The following is a 23585-nucleotide window of genomic DNA, read 5'->3' as shown; positions in this document are numbered from 1 at the left end:
CCCCCATGGTGCTGACTCACGTTCAGGGTGATCCTGTGTCTGTGCCACGGACTATGACAGTGAGACTAATCTGCTCTGTGGCCAAGCTCAGCTTCTGCAAATGATGCACATGGGCAGTCACATGGCTGGGTTGTGGGGAGATGGCACATGTCAACAGGAAGAGCCTCTGGCTTGAGGTCAAAGGCCAAGACTTTGCCCCCACAGAAGGTGAGGAACCAGGGTAGAACCAGGGTAGACATACTTTGCTTTACCGAGTAGAGCAGAGCCACACCCATGAGAGACAATCATTGGTTCTGTTGCTTGACATTCAAACCTCAAACCAGAATATGGCTGTTGCCACAAAGGCCAAGGCCACAGGATCACATGTTGAACACAACCTGTCCAGCCCCATCAGTGCCCCTCTGGTCTGAATTATGAAGCATTTTATCTGATGTTAACTGTTCTCATCTGAAAACAAAAATTAATCATTTTCCCCCCAAAGTAAGGGACAGCTTAGCATAGTTATAGCCACTAATAAAATTCTCAGAATCAGTCCCTCAATCCCAAGCCCTGACATCAACTATTTTTACTTTGTCATGTTTTCAGTCCTTGTCAGTAATTTTTTTCCTAAAACATAGAAGCCTATATATTCAATAATAAGTATTTGAGCTGATGTGTCTGGGCAAATGCCATTCTGACAACCCACCCCCAAGGATGCCTTCCTTCGCCAACCCGCATTTCCCAGTGTGCTCTGTTCACAAGGGATCAATTCAGAGCCAGGGAACACCCACTTGAGGCAGGAAGAAACTGCAGTTCATCTCACGCAGGCGGGGTTGCCACAAAGCTCTCAAGCATCCAAAGAAATACTCCTTTCATGAGCTCCCCTTCCTGGCCAAAAAGAGTACCCATTGTTCTCATGGGAACAATTGGGGGCCTATGCCAGCAGATGAGAGCACAGTCCCAGGAAGGGCTGCTCCCAGTCTGCCGACATCTTGGGCTGAGAGAAATTCCACATTGTCTCCAGACAAGGAGGCTAAAGGGAAGCAGGGATGAAAAGCCATCCTCATGGGCACTACCAAAATGAGACATCTGAGGGGGCTCTAGAGGGGTAGCCCAATCATTTCATGAGATGCAAAGACTTCTCTCCTGACCACCCCAGAGAGGAGGAGTTAGAACATCTCCAGCCATATAATCACCTTCCTCAGCCAGTCCTACACTCAAGTCAGAGGAGAGGCACCCTTAGGGAGCCGGCGCCAATCCTGAGGGAAGTCAGGGGGGTAACTTATACTATGGCCAACTTGGGACAGCTTAGGATCTGCCCAGCAAAGGCAAAGCTGGCTTCCGCGGGACCTATACCCACAGACCCTGATGAAGAGAGAGGGTGTTCTAAGACCTAAGACTCCTGTGAGAGCAAAGAACAGTCAAGACCTGGGATGAGCTTTGCATACAGGCATCTAGTCTGGTCCAAGGGAGCACATGCCAGGACCATCTCCTTTAGGGTGTCCTGAGGCCACAGGAGAAAAGAAGAGACCCAAGGCACAGGTCTTTCAGTAAGGTCATGCTGGCCACAAAGGTCTGGAGGTAGCCCGTAGCCCCTTCTTACATCATCAGATCAATGGAGTCCATTTGGGAGTTAAAATGGGGTCAGTAATAGCAAATTGATTCTTGAGGTAGAGCTAGAGAACAGCAGGGAAGTAATAGGTGCTGGCTGGGATGAGACTGGACAAGGACTGTTTGGACATGAAAGAGTCTCAGATGTGGGGGAGAGCAAAAGATCCAGGACCTCAGGGCTAATCCTCCAGGCAGGCATGTCCCGTTCTTCTTTCTCCTGACCTGCTTCCTTGAAGCCTGGTGTATAAAATATAGGGAAGTGCTTGTTTTAGGAGTTGATGTTACCCGATGGGCATACCTGGCTGATGCCAAGCAGCACTTCCTCTGTCACTGTGATTCCCAAAGTTGCCACGATCTCCTGAAATACCACAACCATCAGCCCACACAGGTCCAACAAGGCTTGGCAGGTAGCCAGTGCAGCTCACTTAGCATGAGACTTAATTTTCTACCCCTTCTATAGACTGTTACATGGTCTGTTACAAACACTGAATTATTCTATCACCAACCCCCATGCACATCTCCTGACCAGTCAGCAAGTATGACAACCACCCCATCTAATCTCATCAGGTCTCAGGACAGACCATGCTCTGCCTATGAGTCCTCATTAGGCAATTCGGCTAATTGATTGGAAGGCCAACCCTTACCTGGGAACCCCACATGAGGCTTAGGCAAGCTTAGTCTCTTACTGCCCTGACATAGGCTGGCATTTCTTCCTACAAACAGGCAGGTAGGCTTTTTTTTTTTTTTTAAATAAATTTATTTTATTTATTTATTTTTGGCTGTGTTGGGTCTTCGTTGCTGTGCGCGGGCCTTCTGTAGTTGTGGGGAGTGGGGGCTACTCTTCGTTGTGGCGTGTGGGCTTCTCATTGAGGCGGCTTCTCTTGTTGCAGAGCTTAGGCTCTAGGCGCACAGGCTTCAGTAGTTGTGGCATGAGGGCTCAGTAGTTGTGGCTCGTGGGCTCTAGAGCACAGGCTCAGTAGTTGTGGCACACGGGCTTAGTTGCTCCACAGCATGTGGGATCTTCCTGGACCAGGGATCGAACCCGTGTCCCCTGCACTGGCAGGTGGATTCTTAACCACTGCACCACCAGATAAGTCCCTGGCAGGTAGGCTTTGACAATCCAAAGCAGGTTTGCAGGTACTGAGGGGGTTCTCCTTCCCTCTGCCAGCCCAAAAACATTTGAAGGCCTACTATGGGACTGGAATCAAACATGCAGACTAACAAGAATTTCAAGTACAAAAATGTGCTAAGAAGATAACACAAGGTTTTGTGAGAAATCTGCCTTCATCAGGGTGGAGGGAAAGGGCTCCAATGCTGAAATTAAGCCTGAAAGAGGTGGCTGTACCCATGCTGACAGAAGAAAAAAAGAGCCAGCAGCCTGGGGTGGGCCCTGAGCTTGGCATATCTGTGGGGCAGAAAGAGGCTGGTGTGGCTGGGACAAGGTATGCAAAGGGAAAGGGGAGAGAGAAGAGGCCAGAGGCCAGATCAAACAGGGCTTAATCCTAAGGGCAGGGGGGTAGGGGAGGCCTGTTTTTAGCAGATGTAAGCTTTACAAAGATAAAGATGTCTCTTGCCTCAGTATGGAGAACAGACTAAGGGGTTAAGAACAGAGGCAGGACGCCTGGGAAGAGGTGAGCGAGTGGTAGTTTGGATGACAGTAATAGTGATGGATATGATTTGCAGGTCACCCCAACAAGGCTCCTTGGGACCAAGATCTGAAATATTCCTCACATACACAAGAATATTGGGCAGCCATTAAAAGTTACATTCCCAAAGAATACTTAATAACCAAGGAAAAAAACTCAAACTACAGTGAATGAAAAAAAGGTTAAAAAATAGATTCAGCATGATTTCAGGTCTGTCTAAAATGTCTGTGTGTGTATGTGACACGGACACCTCTTGATGAACGCAGAAAATGATGGAGGAGTATGCTAGTGGTAGGAACCACAGGAGATTTTCTTTCTCCCTTTTTCTACAATGTACATTTATACATCATTATTATAATGGGGGGGAAAAAAAAACAACTCCTTTAATGTAAAGACTTTTCAATCCTGTTTTATACATAGGGAAACCAAAGCTCCAGGAAGGAAGTCAGGCTTTCTGATCTGATTCCCACCCCACACAACCCTGATGTCAAGACTGTTCGGGATGAAGAGTCACACATTTTCACCTGTTTTTCTACAGGTTAATCATCTACTAAATGGTCTGCTTTCCACAGATAGATATACTCAGATAAAATCCTGTTTTCCTAGTAAAATCTCTTTGCTCCCCCAGTGAATAAGCCTGTTAAATGTCCCTCTGCCAGATACAGCAAATACTCAGCTCACTGTATCGACTCAAGGCACCTTTGGTCAAGACTAATCCATGTACAACATTCCAGTGGCCACTGGAACAAGGGTAATCACTACAGGGCTTGGATATTCAGAAGATGAAATTTGATGCTGGGTAAGAAATGTACCTCCAAAAACGCCATTTTTCATCTAATAAACTAGAAACTGGCTTACTGGGGTGTTATGAAGATTACATGGAAATCTTTCTCAAAGACTCCACAAACTAGAAAGAGCTCCATGGAACTGAGCCAGGATCTTCGGAAGTATGACCACCTCTGAGAACACAAGGCCACCCTAAGAACAAGCCATGAGCTAAGGAGAGGGGGTCAAAAAGGAAAAGGAAGAGAACACAAGGAGGGTCAGGTGAGGAGTGGGTCTGCCCAGATTCAAGGGAAAGGGGCAAAGACACACCTCTCAATGAGAAGAGTGGCATGGAATTTGTGACCATTTCTAATCTAGATGCCTGGGGCTTGTGGGTCAGAGAGGCAAGTTGGTAAAGACTCATTAGAGCCTGGGTGTGCTTTGACCAATGGAGTACAAAGGAAGTGTCACTGTGCAAGTTTCCAAGCCCAGGCCTTAAGAGACTGGCAGCTTCCACTTCCTGTATCTTGGAATACTCAATCTTGGAACCCAGCTATTGTACTGTGAGGAAATCCAAGTATCTGTGTAAAGGTCTACATGGAGAGAAACCAAGGACCTTGATCAGCAGCCCCAGGTAAGCTCCCTGTCAACAGGCAGAACCAACTTGCCAGCCATGAATGAGCCATCTTGGAAGTAGATCCTCCAGGCCCAGGTAAGCCACTCTAGCTAGTGCCATGTGCAGCAGAGATGAGATTCCCAGATTAGCTCTAAATCCCTGAATTCTTGGCCACAAAACTGTGAGCAAAACAAATTGGCTGTTTCAAACCACTATGTTCTTATGCTTTAAACATACCAATAAATAGCCAGAACACTATGTGTATGTAGAAATCTAAGTGCAAAACAGATATTAAAAACTACCATAACAAAGTATAGACCTTGGAATACTTTTAATTCATATTCAAGCCACACCTCTGGGGAAAGAATGCTGTAGGCCAAGGGTTAGAAAACTATGGCCATGAGGAATTCCCTGGTGGCACAGTGGTTAAGAATCCGCCTGCCAATGCAGGGGACACGGGTTCGAGCCCTGGTCTGGGAAGATCCCACATGCTGTGGAGCAACTAAGCCCGTGCACCACAACTACTGAGCCTGTGCTCTAGAGCCCACAAGCCACAACTACTGAAGCCCGCACACCTAGAGCCCATGCTCTGCAACAAGAAGCCCGCGCACCACAACGACGAGTAGCCCCCGCTCGCCGCAACGAGAGAAAGCCTGCGCTCAGCAACAAAGACCCAATGCAGCCAAAAATAAATAAATTAAATTAAATAAATAAATTTATTTAAAAAAAAGAAAACTGTGGCCATGGGACTTCCCCAGTGGTCCAGTGGTAAAGAATCTTGTCTTCCAATGCAGGGGACGCAAGTTCAATCTGGGCTGCCACCTGTCTTTGTACAGCCCATGAGCTAAACATGTTTTTTGCAATTTTTAAACGAGTGAGGGGGAAAAAAATCAAAAGAAGATATAGTATTTCTTGACACGTGAAAAATCACATGAAATTAAAATTTCAGTTTCAGTAAAGTTTTTAAAAGTAAAGTTTTATTGGGGGCTTCCCTGGTGGCACAGTAGTTAAGAATCCGCCTGCCAATGCAGGAGACACAGGTTCCAGCCCCGGCCCGGGAAGACCCCACATGCTATGGAACAACTAAGCCCGTGCTACTGCGCTCTACAGCCCACAAGCCACAACTACTGAGCCCGAGTGCCACAACTACTGAAGCCCATGCACCTAGAGCTCATGCTCCGCAACAAGAGAAGCCACAGCAATAAGCCCACGCACCATAACGAAGAGTAGCCCAGCTCGCCGCAACTAGAGAAAAGCCCGTGTACAGCAACAAAGACCCAATGCAGTCAAAAATAAATTAAATAAATAAATAAATTTATTTAAAAAAAAAAGTTTTATTGGAACAGAGCCATGTCCATTCGCTTGCATATTGTCTATGGCTACTTTCATACTACACTGGCAAAGTTGAGGAGTTGCAACAGAAACCATATGGCCAGCAAAGCCAAAAAAATACTTACTATCTGGCTTTTTTTAAGAAAAAGTGTGCTGACATCTGCTCTAGGAGATGTTCATAGCTTGAGGAGTACACCCCACCCACCCACACGGCTCCCATGCAAACTCAATCAGAAAGTAGGGGAAATTCCAAGGTCCCACAACCCCAAAGGGATGTTACTTCTTCACACAAAAGCTTCCTGTTTCAACTAATTTCCACCCTGGGTTGGACAAGACACTCTTCAGTTACAAAGATCTCAGATCCCCTTGTTTTCTGGGTTGCCTCCCCAAAAGGAGATGAGGCGAGGCTGAAATTTAAGTACTAATTTTTGTTCTTAAGTGACCAAATACATTAGTAAACATAGAACACCAAAGCAAAGCAAAACTCCAATATTTACTTATACCTTATTTTTAAAAAATAGGTTCAGGGCTTCCCTGGTGGCGCAGTGGTTGAGAATCCGCCTGCCAATGCAGGGGACACGGGTTCGAGCCCTGGTCTGGAAAGATCCCACATGCCGCGGAGTGGCTGGGCCCGTGAGCCACAACTACTGAGCCTGCGCGTCTGGAGCCTGTGCTCCCCAACAGGAGAGGCCGCGATAGTGAGAGGCCTGCGCACCGCGATGAAAAGTGGCCCCCGCTTGCCGCAACTGGAGAAAGCCCTCACACAGAAACGAAGACCCAACACAGCCATAAATAAATAAATATTAAAAGAAAAAAAAAAAGGTTCAAAGCATTTAAAAGTTCCATATTTCTTGGGTTTAATCCCATGGTTAATGAAAGCAGACCATTTCCTATACACAGGCCCTTCCATCAAATCCCTAACTTGATGACCAAAAGATCTTCCAGAGTACATATGTAAAAGCTTTTTAATGGTGACACCCTCAAAATGGGGCAAAAATAAAGGTTTAGGATGCTATTCTGAGATATATGGGGACCCTCTAGTGAACGACAGCGGCTGTCCCTCTCTTAAGGAACACTTAGCAGGTCCTGGAAGAACTGAGCTCAGAATTCCTCGAAAACTGAAAAACTAAACCTAAACTAAAAAACTAAAAAAACCTAAAATTAACACTAAAATCAAAACTAAAATGGAAGATGAGAATTATTCCTCATTTACAGTTTATATCCAGTCTCACCTTGATGACTTCTCCATTGGAGGCAATTAAATCTGTTGGAATGGTCACTCGAAATGAGCGTCCGACGACAGCGGTGCCATCAGGAATGCCAACCACCGTGGGAACAGCCTCATGGAGGTCTGAGAGTACTGAGTGCATGGACGCCTCGAGCTGGTTCTCCCAGTCCCTGACGGCCTCCGAAGGCTCACTGGGCCAGTGGGACTGAGTCACAGCCACAGATAGCAGAAGGAGAAAGGTCCTCCCCCAGAGGGGGAGCAGCAGCGAGAGGGCCACAGACATCCTCATCCCGGGCTCAAGTCTGCTCAAGCAGATAGTCTAAGAAAGGAAGCAAGTGACGTGGTCCCAGAACTGGGTCCTCAGCCTCTGCACACCTGCTCCATCCCAGAGCACCCAAAGCCTGAAAAAGAAGAAGAGTAGACTCAGACTTCAGCAACTTCCATGGTTTCAAAGTTGAGCACAGGCAGTTACTACCCCCTAGGTGTTCCTGCCAAAAATATCTACTCTGAGTTGGATCAAGTCTCACCCTGCACTGTCCAGTACAGAGCCACCAGCTACATGTGGCTACTGAACACTGGAAATGTGGCTGGCCCGTTAAGTATAAAGCACACCGTGGATTCTGAAAACTAAGTATAAAAAAGGAACGTTAGGGACTTCCCTAGTGGTCCAGTGGGTAAGACTCTGCACTCCCAATGCAGGGGGGCCAGGGTTCGATCCCTGGTCGGGGCAATAGATCCTGCATGCATGCCACAACTAAGAAGTCTGTATGCTGCAACTAAGACCTGGCACAGCCTAAATAACTTAATTAATTAATCTAAAAAAAAAAGAATGTAAAATCTCTAATACTTTAAAAATATTGATTACATATTGAAATAATATTTTGGATATAAAATATTAAGTATAGTTAAGTAAATAAATATTAATAAATAGTACATAATAAAGATATTAAATATATTATTAAAATTAATTCCACCTGCTTATTTTTATTTTTTTTTCATGTGACTACCGGAAAATATTAAATGACATATGTGGATCACATTGTATTTCTGTTGGGTAGTGCCGCTCTAGAACTAACTTCCAGTTCATAGGAAACACAGGGCCATGAAGACACAATCAGACAAATCTAGAATGTGGGACCTTCTACAAGATAACTTGGTCTTTCCAAATCTGATGCCTCGAAATACAAGGGGACTATTCTAGATTTAAAGACTGCAACCAGATGCAGTGTGTACATCTTGACTGGACCCTGGATTTACTTTTTAAATTTATTTTGTATTGAAGTATAGTTGAATTACAATGTTGTGCTAATTACTGTTGTACAGCAAAGTGACTCAGTTATACGTATATGTACATTCTTTTTCATATTCTTTTCCATTATGGTTTATCATAGGATATTGAATATAGTTACCTGTGCTATACAGTAGGGCCGTGTTTATCCATTCTATATATACCAGTTTGCATCTGCTAATTGCAAACTCCTAATCCAACCCTCTCTTACCCCCCACCCCCTTGGTAACCACCAGTCTATTCTCTATGGCCCTGATTCCATTTGTTTCATAGATAGGTTCATTTGTGTTGGATTTACTTTAAAAAAAAACAAAAAACACACAAGATCAGCTCCCAAAGGGATAACTGAGGAATTGTGCATGTGGGCTGGAGATTAGATTTATTGTTAATTTTCTTAGGTGAGATGATGGTGGTGTGGCTCGATAACAGATTGTCCTCAATTTTGAAGTATTTAGGGATGAAGTATCAAAAATCTCTGCAACTCACTTTGAAATGGTCCAAGGGGAAAAAAAAACCCATGTGCATGCATATATAGAGATAAAACAATGTGGCAAATATTACAATTATTAAGTCTTAAAAAAATACTTTTGAAAAAAATTGAAAAGCCAAGTATTTGCACAGAGAAGTGTAGCAACCACCCACTGCTTACACCCCACATATTGCATATACTTGCTAACTCAGTGCTAGTGAACGAAACTTATTTGAACTCTCTTGCCCCCCACCCCCAACAGTGACTAAAACCCTGCACATTGTCCCCTCTCCCCCACACCAGCTTCAAGCAGCTCATGACCCTGCTCTAAGGCTGGCAGCCACACAGATGCACTGTGGGACTTTCTGGGTGCCCACAGGTGGCCACAGCCATCACAAGCAATTTCCCATTCTGGAAAACGATGAAGCCCTGCCCTGAGCCAAGCTGTTGAGGAGCCACATGATATTTTTTGACCTGGGTAATGCAAAGTAAATAAAATTGCTGAAGAAAACAAGGCCACTGAAACAGGCAGCGTACTCTAAAGTCAATGCAAATCCAAGCCAATGCCAAAAGGTTTTTTTGCTATTGACTTCGTTATTCCTGTTCTTATTTTGTTTCTGGACTAAAAGTCATGAGACAAAGACAAAACCCTAGAAAGTAAAACAATTTTGAGGGCTGGGAGTCCTATCCTACCAAACCAAGACTTATCACAAAGCTACTGTATTTAAGGCAGTGTCACATGGGGCAGAGTAGACACTGGACTGTGGAACCAGAGGGAGAGCCCAAAACCTGCTTGCAAAGAAGCTGTTCAAAGGCGCCAGGACAAGTGGCTATCTATGTAGAAAAAAAACACAATTAGGTTCTTCTGTCACTTCTCCATCAAAAACAAGATAAATCCCAGGTGGATTAGATACATAAATGTAAAAAGCAGAACTTTAAAATGTTTAGAATATAGCAGAATGTCAGAATAAGGAAGGATTTCATTTTTAAAAGATATCAAAAAACACAAAACATAAAAGAAAAAGACCATTGGACTTTCACTTCTAGGAAGATGAAATAGATGTACTTCTCCTTAGTTTCCCACTAAATACAAGGGAAAATCCTAGATATTATATATATAAAATAAACATGAGACTCTTAAACAGTCAAGAGAAGAAGGCAGACCAGCTAGGGACCCCAGGATTCAAGCAATGACACAGCAGTGAGGTTCCTTGGGTTTTCTTTTGCCTCATGTATACCAGAATTGGGAGCTGAAGAAGCTGGCAACCCAGAAATGCCAACAGATGAAACAAAAAACGTCCTAACAAAAGTCTGCTCTCTTTATCCAAAGGAGCAAGAAGGGGGTAACCTAGCAAGACATAAAACATTTAGACAGTAACAGCCCTATTCTAGCAAAACACCACAGAAAAAACTGTGGCCCCACTCCCACCCATGCCTACAAAGGCCAAGTGGGGAGCCAAGACTTCCACCCTCATGAGGCTGTAACAAGGCACCCTGATATCTCCACTGGGGAGGGAGCTGGGACTTTCATCCTCACTGGCTAGTAACAATGCACCACCCTCTACCTTCAGCCCCTTGGTGTCAGTGGAAACCACAAGGGGAACCTGGATTTCTATATTCCCACCCAAGCAATAAGAAGGAGCCTCTCCCCATCCCTGCTGGGATGGTGTCAGAGGAAGACTGGTGGAGAGTCAGAACTTTAACCATTGCTCAGCAGTCGTGAGGCCTAGGGAACTAGAACTCCCACCCTCAACCAGCAGTAACAAGGACTTCACCTGCCTTCAGGTGTCAACAAAGGCTGAGTGGGGAACCTGGGCTTCTATCTAAACTTCCCAGTAATCAGGCAGTGCCTCCTCTACCCTTCCTCTGCCGGACAAGTGTCAAACAAAAGCCAGCTAAAACAGAATCTAGAGTTTCAGAACAAAATACAAAATTGTTCAAGTTTCAATCAAAAATCACTCATCATGGGAATTCCCTGGCAGTCCAGTGGTTAGGACTTGGTGCTTTCACTGCCGTAGGCCCGGGTTCAATCCCTGGTCAGGGAATTAAGATCCTGCAAGCCATGCGGTACAGCCCCCCACCAAAAAAAAAAAAAAAGCTGAAAAATCACTCATCATGCCAAGAACCAAGAAGATCCCAAACTGAATGGAAAAAAGACAATCAACAGATGACAACACCAAGATGAAAAAGATAGGTAGAAAGTAAAAGGATGGGAAAAGATATATCATGCAAACAATAATTAAAAGAAAGCAAGAGGAGCTGTATTTATATCAGATAAAGTAGACTTCAGAACAAAGAAAATTATCAAAGACAGAGAGGTACATTATATAATGATAAAAGGGTCAATCCATCAAGAAGAATACTAATCCTCAATGTATATGCACCAAACAGAGTTGCAGAACCATGAGAAGCAAAAACTGATAGAACTGAAAGGAAAAATAAACAAATCAACAATTCTAGTTGGAAATGTCAATATCACTCTCTCAACGAATGATAGAACAACTAGAAAGAAAATCACCAAGGGTACAAAAGAACTAAAACATGCTATCAATCAATATGATTTAATCAACATTTATGTTCTGACAACAGAACATATATTCTTTTCAAATGTCCACAGAACATATACCCTGAGAGATCACATCTAGGGCCATGAAAAAAATCTCAACAAATTTAAAGGAACTGAAATAATACTGAAATGTTCTCCAACCCCAATGGAGTCAAATTAGAAATCAAGTAACACAAGGATAGTAAGAAAATCTTCAAAACTTGAAAACTATACAATGTACTTCTAAATAATTCCTGTGTCAGAGAGGAAGTCTCAAGGGAAATAAAATGTTACACTGAACTAAATATACATTTGTGGGGTTATAGTAAAATTTGTGGAACACAGCTAAAGCAGCTCTTAGGGGTGAATTTATAGCACTGAAACCGTTAGAAAAAGAAGGAAAAGTCTCAAATCAATAATCTATGCTCCCACATCAAGAATCTCAAAAAAAAAGAGCAGAATAAACCAAAAGCAAGCAGAAGGAAGGAAACAGTAAAGCACAGAAATCAATAAAATTGAAAACAACAGAAAAAAATCAATAAACAAAAAACTGGTTCTTTGAAAAGATTAATAAAATTGACAAATTTCTATAAACAAATTACCAATATCAGGACTGAGACAGGGGATATCACTACAGATCCTGCAGACGTCAAAAAGGATAATAAGGAAATACTACCAAATAACTCACAGATTTTGATAATTCAAATGAAACAGACCAATTCCTCAAAATCTGTAATTTTAAAAAATTTATAATTTAAAAACTCCCACAAAAAGAAATCTCTAGGCCCAGACAGCTTCACTAATAAATTCTACTAAATATTTAAAGAATTAACACCAATTCTACACAGTCTTTTCCAGAAAGTAGAAGGAAGAAACACTTGCCTATTCATTTTATGACGCTAACATTACCCTGACACCAACATCAAAGACAATACCAAAAAAAAAAAAAAAGAGAAGAAAATGCAGATGAACAGACACAAAGTTTTTAACAAAACATTAAGAAATAGAATTTAGCAATATATAAAAAGAATTATATACCGTAACCAAGTAGCACTTGTTTCAGGGTACAAGGTCAGTTCAATATCTGAAAATCAATCAACGTAATCTGCCATATTAACAAACTAAAGAACAAAAATCACATGATCATATTAATTAATGCAGAAAAAGTACCTAACAAAATTCAACACCCAGTCATGATAAACAATCTCAGAAACATAGGAACAGAGGACAACTTTCTCAATTTGATAAAGAGCATCTAATGGTGATAGACTGAATGCTTTCTCCTTAAGATCAGAAACAAGGCAAGGATGTCTGCTCTCACCACTGTTTTTTTTTTTGGCTGCGTTGGGTCTTCGTTGCTGTCCATGGGCTTTCTCTAGTTGCGGCGAGGGGGGGCTACTCTTTGTTGCGGTGCACAGGCTTCTCATTGCGGTGGCTTCTCTTGCTGTGGAGCGCTGGCTATAGGCTTCAGTAATTGCAGCATGCAAGCTCAGTAACTGCAGCACAGTTGTGGCTCGTGGGCTCTAGAGAGCGGGCTCAGCAGTTGTGACACACAGGCTTAGCTGCTCCGCAGCATGTGGGATCTTCCTGGACCAGGGATCTAACCCGTGTCCCCTGCATTGGCAGGCGGATTCTCAACCAGTGCACCACCAGGGAAGTCCCCTACCACTCTTATTTGACATAGTGCTAGAAGTTCTAGCCAGCATAATAAGGCAAAAAAAGGAAACAAAAGGCATGTAGATGGTAAAGGAAAAAATAAAACTGTAGGGACTTAAAAATAAAACTGTGTGCCACAACTACTGAGCCCACGCTCTAAAGCCCACAAGCCGCAACTACTGGGCCCACGTGCCGCAACTACTGAAGCCCATGTGCTCTGGGGCCCTCATGACACAACTACTGAGCCTGTGTGCTGCAACTACTAAAGCCCATGCGCCTAGAGTCCATGCTCCATGACAAGAGAAGCCACCGCAATGAGAAGCCCATGTACCGCAACAAAGAGTAGCCCCTGCTCTCTGCAACTAGGAAAAGCCTGCACACAGCAACGAAGACCCAACACAGCCAAAAATAAATAAAGTTAAAAAAATAAAACTCTCCCTACTTGCAGATAACATAATTGTCTATGTAGAAAATCCCAAGGAATCCACAAAACAAACTCCTAGAACTAACAAGTAAGTTTGGCAAGGCCACAGGATATAAAACAAACATACAAAAATCAGTTGTAGGACTTCCCTGGTGGCGCAGTGGTTAAGAATCCGCCTGCCGGGGCTTCCCTGGTGGTGCAGTGGTTGAGAATCTGCCTGCCAATGCAGGGGACACGGGTTCAAGCCCTGGTTTGGGAAGATCCCACATGCCACGGAGTAACTAAGCCCGTGAGCCGCAGTTACTGAGCCTGCGCGTCTGGAGCCTGTGCTCTGCAACAAGAGAGGCCACGATAGTGAGAGGCCCGCGCACCGCGATGAAGAGTGGCCCCCACTTGCCGCAACTAGAGAAAGTCCTCGCACAGAAACGAAGACCCAACACAGCCAAAAATAAATAAATAAAAATAAATAAAATTTTTTAAAAAAAAGCTAAAAAAAAAAAAAAAAAAGAATCCGCCTGCCAATGCAGGGGACACGGGTTCAAGCCCTGGTCCAGGAAGATCCCACATGTTGCGGAACAACTAAGCCCGTGCACCACAACTACTGAGCCTGCGCTCTAGAACTCACAAGCCACAACTGCTGAAGCCCGCATGCCTAGAGCCCGTGCTCAGCAACAAGAGAAGCCACCACAATGAGAAGCCCATGCACCACAACGAAGAGCAGCCCCCACTCGCCACAACTAGAGAAAGCCCACACGCAGCAAGAAGGACCAAACTCAGCCAATAAATAAATAAATTTATTTTTTTAAAAAATCAGTTGTATTTCTGTATGCTAGAAATGAACATGCAGACACCAAATTTAAAAGATAATACCATTTAAGTTGCTTAAAAAATGAAATATCTAGGTGTAAATCTAACAAAACATGTACAGAATTTGTATGCTGAAAACCATACAACACTGGTGAAAGAAATCAAAGATCTAAACAAATGGAAAGATATACTGTGTTAATGGACTGGAAAGCTCAACACGGTAAAGATGTCAATTCTCCCCAAACTGATATACAGGTTTGTAATAGGCTAAATAATGGTCGCCCAAAGATACCAGGTCCTAATCCCTAAAATGTGCAAATGTACTTTACAAGGGAAGTCTTTGCAGGTGTGATTAAATTACGAATCTTGACCTGGGGAGATGATTATAAATCCAATCACAATTTTCATTATAAGAGAGACGCAGAGAGAGATTATACACACACACAGATGGAGAAGGGGATGTGAAGGCTGAGGCACAGATTGGAGTGATGTGGCCATAAGCCAAGGAATGCCAAAGAATAGTGGCAGCCACCAGAAGCTAGAGGAGACAAGGAATAGATTCTTCCCCAGAGTCCACAAAAGGAGCACAGCCCTTGCCAACACCTTAATTTTAGACTTCTGGTCTCCAGAACTATGAGAGAATAATTGTGTGTGTTATTCTAAGCCACTAAAGTTGTAGTAATTTTTTACAGCAGCCCTAGAAAACTAATTCAAGGTTTAATGTAATTCCTATCAAAATCCCAGTAAGAATTTTTGTATATAGAGACAAGATTATTCTAAAATTTATATTAGGACTTCCCTGGTGGCACAGTGGTTAAGAATCTGCCTGCCAATGCAGGGGACACAGGTTTGATCCCTGGTCCAGGAAGATCCCACATGCCGCGGAGCAGCTAAGCCCGTGAGCCACAACTACTGAGCCCGCATGCCACAACTACTGAAGCCCGTGCACCTAGAGCCCATGCTCTGCAACAAGAGAAGCCACCACAATGAGAAGCCCGCACACCACAACGAAGAGTAGCCCCCACTCGCCGCAACTAAAGAAAGCCCGCGTGCAGCAATGAAGACCCAATGTAACCCAAAAAATTAATTAATTAATTTAGAAAAATTTATATGGAAAGGCAAAGGAACTAAAATAGCTGTGATGACTACCAAATGTAAAACAGATAGCTAGTGGGAAGCAGCTGCATAGCACAGGGAGATCAGCTCAGTACTTTGTGACCACCTAGAGGGGTGGGATAGAGAGGGTGGGAGGGAGGTGCAAGAGGGAGGGGATATGGGGATGTGTGTATGCATGTAACTGATTCACTTTGTTGTGCTGCAGAAGCTAACGCAGCACTGTGAAGCAATTATGCTCCAATAAAGATGTTAAAAATAAAATAAAATAAAATAGCTGTGATGAGAAAAACAATTATTTTGATTTGCTGCCTAGGCATTTCCCAGAGTCTGGACATTCCAATAAGGATCTGAGCTTAAGATTCCCACCATAAATTCCCGCTTTGCTTTTCCTGGGGCATCTTTTAAAATATCCACTTAGAGTTGAGCCCCTGAAAAATAAGGGACCTCTGTCCCAACCACCATGTAAGTAATAGGTGCTCTCTATCTCCTGCTCGCTTGTGACCTGAGACGGATGACTGCCCTTACCCTGGCTCATTGCCCACCCCCTTATTTCTGGGATCTGTAAGTAATAGACCTTGTGACTTCACTTCCTTTGTGTGGGCGGATTGGAACTGCACCTTCAATCAAAACGACCCTATGGTTTTCACTTCCCCAAACTGGGAGCTCAGATGCTGAGGGAGCTACCTGCTGACATCATGTGGATGGCTTGTGCCCCCTCATTCAGCAGGTCATAATCTGCATATTCTTAAATTTAATACACCAGCTCCAGCTTCTCAACACAATAACAATTTTGAACAAGAAGAATAAAGAGGAATTAGGGACTTCCCTGGTGGCGCGGTGGTTAAGACTCCATGCTCCCAGTGCAGGGGGCCTGGGTTCGAGCCCTGGTCAGGGAACTAGATCCCACGTGCATGCCGCAACTAAGAGTTTGCATGCCACAACTAAGGAGCTGGCAAGCCGCAACTAAGGAGCCCATGAGCTGCAACTAAGGAGCCCACGAGCCACAACTAAGGAGCCCACCTGCCGCAAGTAAGACCCAGCACAACCAAATAAATAAATTTTAAAAAATAAAAGAAGACTAAAGAGGAATTATTCTACCTAATATCGACTTAGAGAGCTAAGGAATCAAGACTGTATTGGTGGGGACTTCCCTGGTGGTCCAGTGCTAAAGAATCCACCTTCCAATTCAGGGGATATTCGTTCATTCGTTCAGTCCCTGGTTTGGGAACTAAGATCCCACATGCCGTGGGGCAACTAAGCCCACGTGCCACTATTGAGCTCTCGCACCTCAACAGGAGAGCCCACGTGCCGCAAACTACAGAGCCCAAGCGCTCTGGAGCCCATGCGCCCTGGAGCCCCTGTGCCACAACTAGAGAGAAGCCCAAGTGCCACAACTAGAGAAACCTGAGCAGACCATGTGCTGTAACAAAAAGATCCTGTATGCCTCAACAAAGATCCCGTGTGCTGCAACTAAGACCCGATGCAGCCAAAAAAAAAATAAGGAAAATAAATAAATATTTTTTAAAAAGAGACTGTATTGGTTGAGGGGCAAACACATAAATCAATGGCACAGAATACAGACTACAGAAATAGACCTAAACAAGAACGCTCAACTGATTTTTGACAAAGGTACAAAGCAATTAAATGGGGGAGAAACAAATGGTACAACAAATGGTACAACCATTTTCAACAAATGGTACAACCCAGACGTCCCTTCAACAGATGAATGGTTAAACTGTGGTACATCCATACCATGGAATACTAGTGAGCAATAAAAAGGAATGAACTTTTGAATTGACACACTCAACGATTTGGACGAACCTCAAGGGAATTATGTGGTGTGAAAAATGTTAATCCCAAATGGTTACACAGTATATGATTTCATTTATGTAACATTAATTTTTAAATTAATTAATTAATTTTTAAAAAATTTTGGCCGCAGGGCTTCCCTGGTGGCACAGTGGTTAAGAATCCGCCTGCCAATGCAGGGGTCTCGGGTTCGAGCCCTGGTCCAGGAAGATCCCACATGCCACGGAGCAACTAAGCCTGTGTGCTGCAACTACTGAGCCTGCACTCTAGAGCCTGCAAGCCACAACTGCTGAGCCCACGCGCCACAATTACTGAAGCCCACACGCCTAGAGCCCGCGCTCCGCAACAAGAAGCCACCGCAATGAGAAGCCCACGCACCGCAACAAAGAGTAGCCCCCGCTCTCCTCAACTAGAGAAAGCCCGCACACAGCAACAAAGACCTAACACAGCCAAAAATAAATAAATAAATAAATTTATTAAAAAAAAAATTTTTTTTGGCCACACTGCAGCATGCAGGATCTTACTTCCCTGACCAGGGACTGAACTCATGTCCCCTGCAGTGGAAGCTGGGATCCTTAACCACTGGAACACCAGGGAAGTCCCCATTTATATAACACTCTTGAAGTGACAAAATTATAGAAACAGAACAGATTAGTGGTTGCCAGGAATTAAAGAGGGAGTTAGGACATGAGGGAAAGATGTGGCTATGAAAGGGCAACGTGACAGATCCTTGTGGTGATGAAAATGTTCTGTATTTTGATAGTATCAATGTCAATATCCTGGTTGTGATATTGTACTATTATTTAAGATGTTATCATGGGGGGAAACTGGGTAAAGGGCATACAAGATCTCTCAGTATTATTTTTAACAACTGCATGTGAATCCACAATTATTTCCAAAAAAATGTTTTAACCTAAAAAAAAAAGATAAATTTGAATTAGAATTTTAAATTTCTGTACAATAAAGGATACCATAAAGAAAATAAAAAGGACCAACCACAGCCTGGGAGAGAGCTTTTTCAGTGCATGTGATAGCTGAAGGATCCCTATCAAAATATATCAAGTGCCCTAAAACAATAAAAATGGGTTGAAGAGATAACAAACAAGTAATTCACAGAAAAGAAAACCTGAAAGCAATAAACATACAAAAAGATGCTCAACCTCACTAGTAATCAAGGAAAAGAAAATTAAAGCAACATGAAAAACACTTTTGTCCACCAGACTTGCCAGCAGTGTTAAGTGCCACACTTCTCGAGGGGGACACCAAATGATCACGGACTTAGAAGCTGGGGTCCTGCAGGCATCAGTTCCAAGAACCACTTAACTCCCAGTGACCTTTGTGAGGTCCTCTACCAGGAAAGGCAAGGAAGGAAACACCCAGCTCTTCAACACCTGGTGTTCTCCGTATCCTGGGTGGAGGTCTTCTCCTCAGATCCTTATAAACTGCCCCCAAATTTAAGGCTTTTCTTCAAGCTCTTTTCTGTTTTGTTTTGTTTTTTTAATATCTCCCAGTTTTTTAATTGTCTGTGCTTTTGTACCCCTTTTATAGTTTATTTTATCACTTAATTTTTTAAATTCTCTAAGTCTTTTGTTTTATACTATCTTAAATTGTAACTTTAGTGTTTTCTTTACTGTTGCATAGTGCTTTCTATAACTTTTCCTTTCTTATACATATTAACTATTATTTAGTAAATGTCTCAGCTCAAACAACACTCCACAAGACTGTAAGTTGTAGAAGGGAAGGGCAGGAATGCACCTGTTGCAATCACTGATGTATGCCAAGCATACAGGTAATAAATGAATGGAGAGGATACAGGACATTTTTTTTTTTAATCTTCTTCTGATGCCTTTATTCTTTTGTGTACTTATTTTTCTGCTTATTAGATCCAGTTGATCTTTTGCTTTTCTAATCTGATTCTCCATTTAAAAATTCTCAGCTTATTTGAAAACAGCAACAGTATGAGACACACCCTGTCCTACCAGGAACATAAGCCCAGTATGCTATCTGTGGACATATGATGACACGGGGTATCTGTTTCATGGGCATGACTAAGTGCTCTGCATTTAGCAAGCAGGCATTGTCCAGGGCACAACTCCAACTGCTGCTATGTGTTGGTTTTCCATGTTCTGGGAAGAAAAGATCTTTTTGCAAACTGGCAAAAAGCAGCCTTGTGTCTTTCTGATACTGGCTTCCTATAAACAACGGTCACGTCTCCCTGTGCTAGGAACTTGTCAGGCTGCATCCAAACACCACTATTAGGACATCCCTCTGGAAGGCTTTCCACATAGTCTCATACTCACACACTTGGTCATCCAGAGATGGAGGCACTACAGAGATCCTCCTCCTCAGTTTTCAGAACCAAGGCCTAAAGAGAGGTAACACTCAACCATGGTCATACAGAGCCTGTGGCCAGAAGACGGTGGGAGGAGAAGGTGCTGAGGAACCAGAGAAAAGACTACGTCAGTCACCCAGTCTTCCTGACACAGCCATTCATTTCAACACTGCACATGCACACTCACATTATACCCTCTGGAATACCAGCAAGTGCTAAGGGTAGCCCAAGAATATGTCTCAGCTGAACTCACCACTGTTTGGCTGATTGACACTGCTGAAGCTCTCCTGCTGAGAAACGGGTAGTGGGAATGGGTAACTCACTCCTCTGTGCCAGTCCCCAGTGCAATGTCTGCCACTAAGTCTGAGCTCGGCACTGCTCTAGACCCCAGCAAAATCCAACTCTGGGGGGGTAAGAGGGACCTTCCCAGAGCCTTGGTGAAGCCCCTGGCGTTCTGAACACCTGCTCAACAAGCCATGGCATACAATGTGAAAAATGGGCATACTTCCTTTCTCCAACTGTGACACTGGGGACTCTCCAGTGATGGGCAGAAATAAAAAGCCAAGTTTTCAGCAGTGCCTAAAAGGTGGTGCTCTTTGTAAAACAAAACACATAAAATCTGCCCTGGAGGCAGGTGTATTTAAAGTTTACCAGATCAGGGCTTCCCTGGTGGCGCAGTGGTTGAGAAGCCGCCTGCCAATGCAGGGGACTTGGGTTCGAGCCCTGGTCCAGGAAGATCCCACATGCCGCAGAGCACCTAAGCCCATGCGTCACAACTACTGAGCCTGCGTTCCAGAGCCCACGAGCCACAACTACTGAAGCCCGAGCACCTGGAACCCGTGCTCCGCAACAAGAGAAGCCACCACAATGAAAAGCCCACGCACCGCAACAAAGAGTAGCCCCCCCTTGAACGAAGACCCAACGCAGCCAAAAATAAACAAATAAAATAAATAAATTTATAAAAAATAAATAAATAAAGTTTACCAGATCAATCGGCAGGGACACAACCAGAGACTCAAAAGCATTATACAGGGGTAGGTGAGGACCCCAGACATCTGAGGAAAGAATCCTTCTGGGCTCCTTCCTGTCACTAATCCCTATCTATATGCAAATGAAGCACGTTTGGGGTTGGTGGGGGGGAGAGGAGATCGAGCGTGTGCGAGCGCCTTGTGACTCGACCCTGTCCAGACAGACTTGGATCCCTGGGAACTAGAAGATTCCCTCTGGAATTCCAGCCCCAGGAGAAAAGCAGCTCTGTTCCAGCACTGGCTACCTCCCAGAGCTAATGAGTGCCGCATGCATGGAGGAGGCTCAGTCAATAAAAACTTTCCACTCAAAAAACGCGTGGAACAAATGCATACATGACATTAACTCAATTTATAGTAAACTTAACGCTTCCTCACGTGCAGAAAAACCTACAGAGACTGAAACTTCAAAGTATCTTAACTAAAAACTCTGAAAGAATGGCTCCCTACTAGTTTTTATTTTCTAAGAATGAAGGAAAAGTTGTGGGATTCAACCCATTATTAACCACACAAAACGAAGCAGAGGCAGCCCAGCCCACCACTCGCAGGAACCCCTAAATCTCTAATAGCTATATTACCTAAAAATAGTATTTAAACTGTCAAATTGCTACCATTCACGATGTAATTAAAACACTTAAGGAAAATGGGATTTTCTTCTTAAAACAAAACTAAAATAATAAAATTCCATGACCTTGTTTTAAATGGTCAAAAGGAATAATCTTAACTGAAACAACCACTTCAGGTTCCATCTAGCAAAAAGGCTTTTGTCCAGACACTCAGAAGTTAAAAGTAAATGTTAAATGTCAGTCTAATATTAATCTAAAAATTCTAGAGGGTTAACCAGTTTAAAACTGCTCAATCTGATGGCCAACAGGATGTACTCAACACAATGGAAAACAATAGTGTGAAGTCATTGTTTACTTGGGCTTCAAACACCAAAAAGACAGGCAGACTGCTCTGCTTTGAGTTTAAAACAGGACTTTTTCACACCTTGGGGTCAGATGAGGAAGGTTTGAGCCAAGTCACTGGTGAAGATGCAAGGTGTCACCCTAAAATCGTTCGCTGCTCAGGAGGCAGATGAGGTTTCTCTGACACAAAGCAAGTTCCTGCCTGGCCTGTGTCCCGTGGGAGTATCATCAGAGGTGTGGGGGCAGCCTGGCGAAGACACCATCAGGGAGCTTGGGAACCCACCAAGAGTTCAGGGCCACATACACAGCAAGAGATTTAAAAGTAAAAATATGTGGAAGAAAAAAATTACCACCTGTGAGAAACAAGCACTGCTCAACAGTCTATCAAACACAAAAGCTATTTGAATGCTTTTCTCACTTGGAAAACTCTTGGAAACTCTCAGTTATCACAGATACGAAAAGCAGAGGTCCCGGAAGGGCACTGATTTCTGCTGACGGTGGTTTGGTTTTCTCAACAAAGGCAGGAAGGAAGTAAAGGCTTTCTACCTGGGTACAAACTCACTCAGGTGCAAACACATCCTAGAGGAAGTGAAGAAAGACAAGGTTCAGAAGCCAGGGCTGAAAGGCCATTCTCCACTGGACCGTGGTTTTTAGCCTGAGTAGATTTGTAACATCTTATGTGATAAAGATCACTGAAAAACAGTTCCTTCTACACTCCACTGAACTCCATACGCTGCTGTTAAACATTACTCAGTACTCAACTGCACACTTAAAACAGTTAAGATGGTTACGTTTTATGTTGTTTTGTTTACCACAATGTTTTAAAAATTTAATGGTTAAGGAGGCAAATTTTACGTTATGTATATTTTACTACAATTATAAATATTTTTAAAAAACCCACATTACTCAAGTGTCACACCAATTAGACTTCGGAAAAAACTTATAAGGCTTAGGTCCAGTCTTCTAATCATCGATGCCCAGGTAGGGCACTGAGGCTGGAAAAGGATAAACTGAGCTCAAAGATAAGGACCAGGCCTAACTGTCCATTTGGCTGCAGCAGCTGGACTTGGAGGTGGGGTGGAAGTAGGGGAGCAAGTGTGAGAGGTGGGTGGCCAGACTCAGCAGAATACAAGTGGGAATGAGTTACTACATTTGCATACCCTTGTGGCATCCAAGAACCCAATTAAAGTAAATTACAATTATCTCAAGAGAGCCCAACAATAGTTAACACTTCAGTGTATATTTACCGACTACCTACCCTGTACTAGGTGTGAAGCTTCATTTGCTATGCATGTAGTCTTCCCAAATTTCATACAAAAATAGTCAATTAAGATTTACATACATTACTAAATCATAAAACACAAGAGGTAATAAACTAACTACTTATATATTATAAGTGTTTTCCAAGTAGGTGCTTACTAGAAAATAAAAGTTGCGTTCTGACTCCCCAAACTTCCTCTGGCTATCCAACCCCTTCCTCGTCTCAGTACAAAGGTAGAGTTGGGATTACACTGTGAGGGCAGAATGGTCAATTATCTGTCGGGTCAAGGCTGAATGCCAAAGGTTGCCCAGAGAGGAAGGAGAGAGAAGAGGTCCACTGCAGGGGTCTGACGCCACATATGCTCTGCTGCCCTCTTCCCCAACTGATGCCTAGCACCAAGCAGGCACTCAGATATCAGGGAATAGCAACAGGGTTTCCCCTAAATCCCCAAAATGATTCACCAAGCACAAAGCATCATCTGATTTCACACTTTGAAGTTAAAAGCTGAGCTTTCTGATATTTTTTCCATTATACTACAAAAGACTAAAAATAAGTACCACAGCTCAAAACTAATATGCTAATCTGACTTCAATGAATTAAGGTTAGAAAAAGATTGTTGACTGCTGGCCTTCCTGACCTAACTGGCTAATCAGACTCCAGAATAGAGGAATGAGATGAGAAATATTGGGGTGGCCACAGCCACTCCCAGCTCCCTACTCATGTCCCCCATTACTGCAGCCCTTGATCCTGCCAGCAACCTCACAATAC

General features: G+C 43.5%; 1 protein-coding gene across 6 annotated transcripts in view; it reads right to left on the bottom strand.

Annotated features, from left to right (window-relative positions):
- Positions 1-23585, bottom strand: part of DAG1 (dystroglycan 1) — a 62468-nt gene that overhangs the window by 10467 nt on the left and 28416 nt on the right. For all 6 annotated transcript variants that reach the window (XM_036868247.1, XM_036868243.1, XM_036868244.1 and 3 more), the window contains one exon: positions 7182-7578. In XM_036868247.1, coding sequence (XP_036724142.1) covers positions 7182-7466 — 285 coding nt within the window. In that variant the 5' untranslated portion in view covers positions 7467-7578. The remainder of the gene's footprint in view (positions 1-7181; positions 7579-23585) is intronic.

The sequence above is a fragment of the Balaenoptera musculus genome, chromosome 11 (assembly GCF_009873245.2).
Source record: "Balaenoptera musculus isolate JJ_BM4_2016_0621 chromosome 11, mBalMus1.pri.v3, whole genome shotgun sequence".
NCBI classification, from domain to species: Eukaryota; Metazoa; Chordata; class Mammalia; order Artiodactyla; family Balaenopteridae; genus Balaenoptera; species Balaenoptera musculus.
Note: the sequence above shows the minus strand (reverse complement) of the source record. Positions and strands in the feature narration are given on the sequence as shown.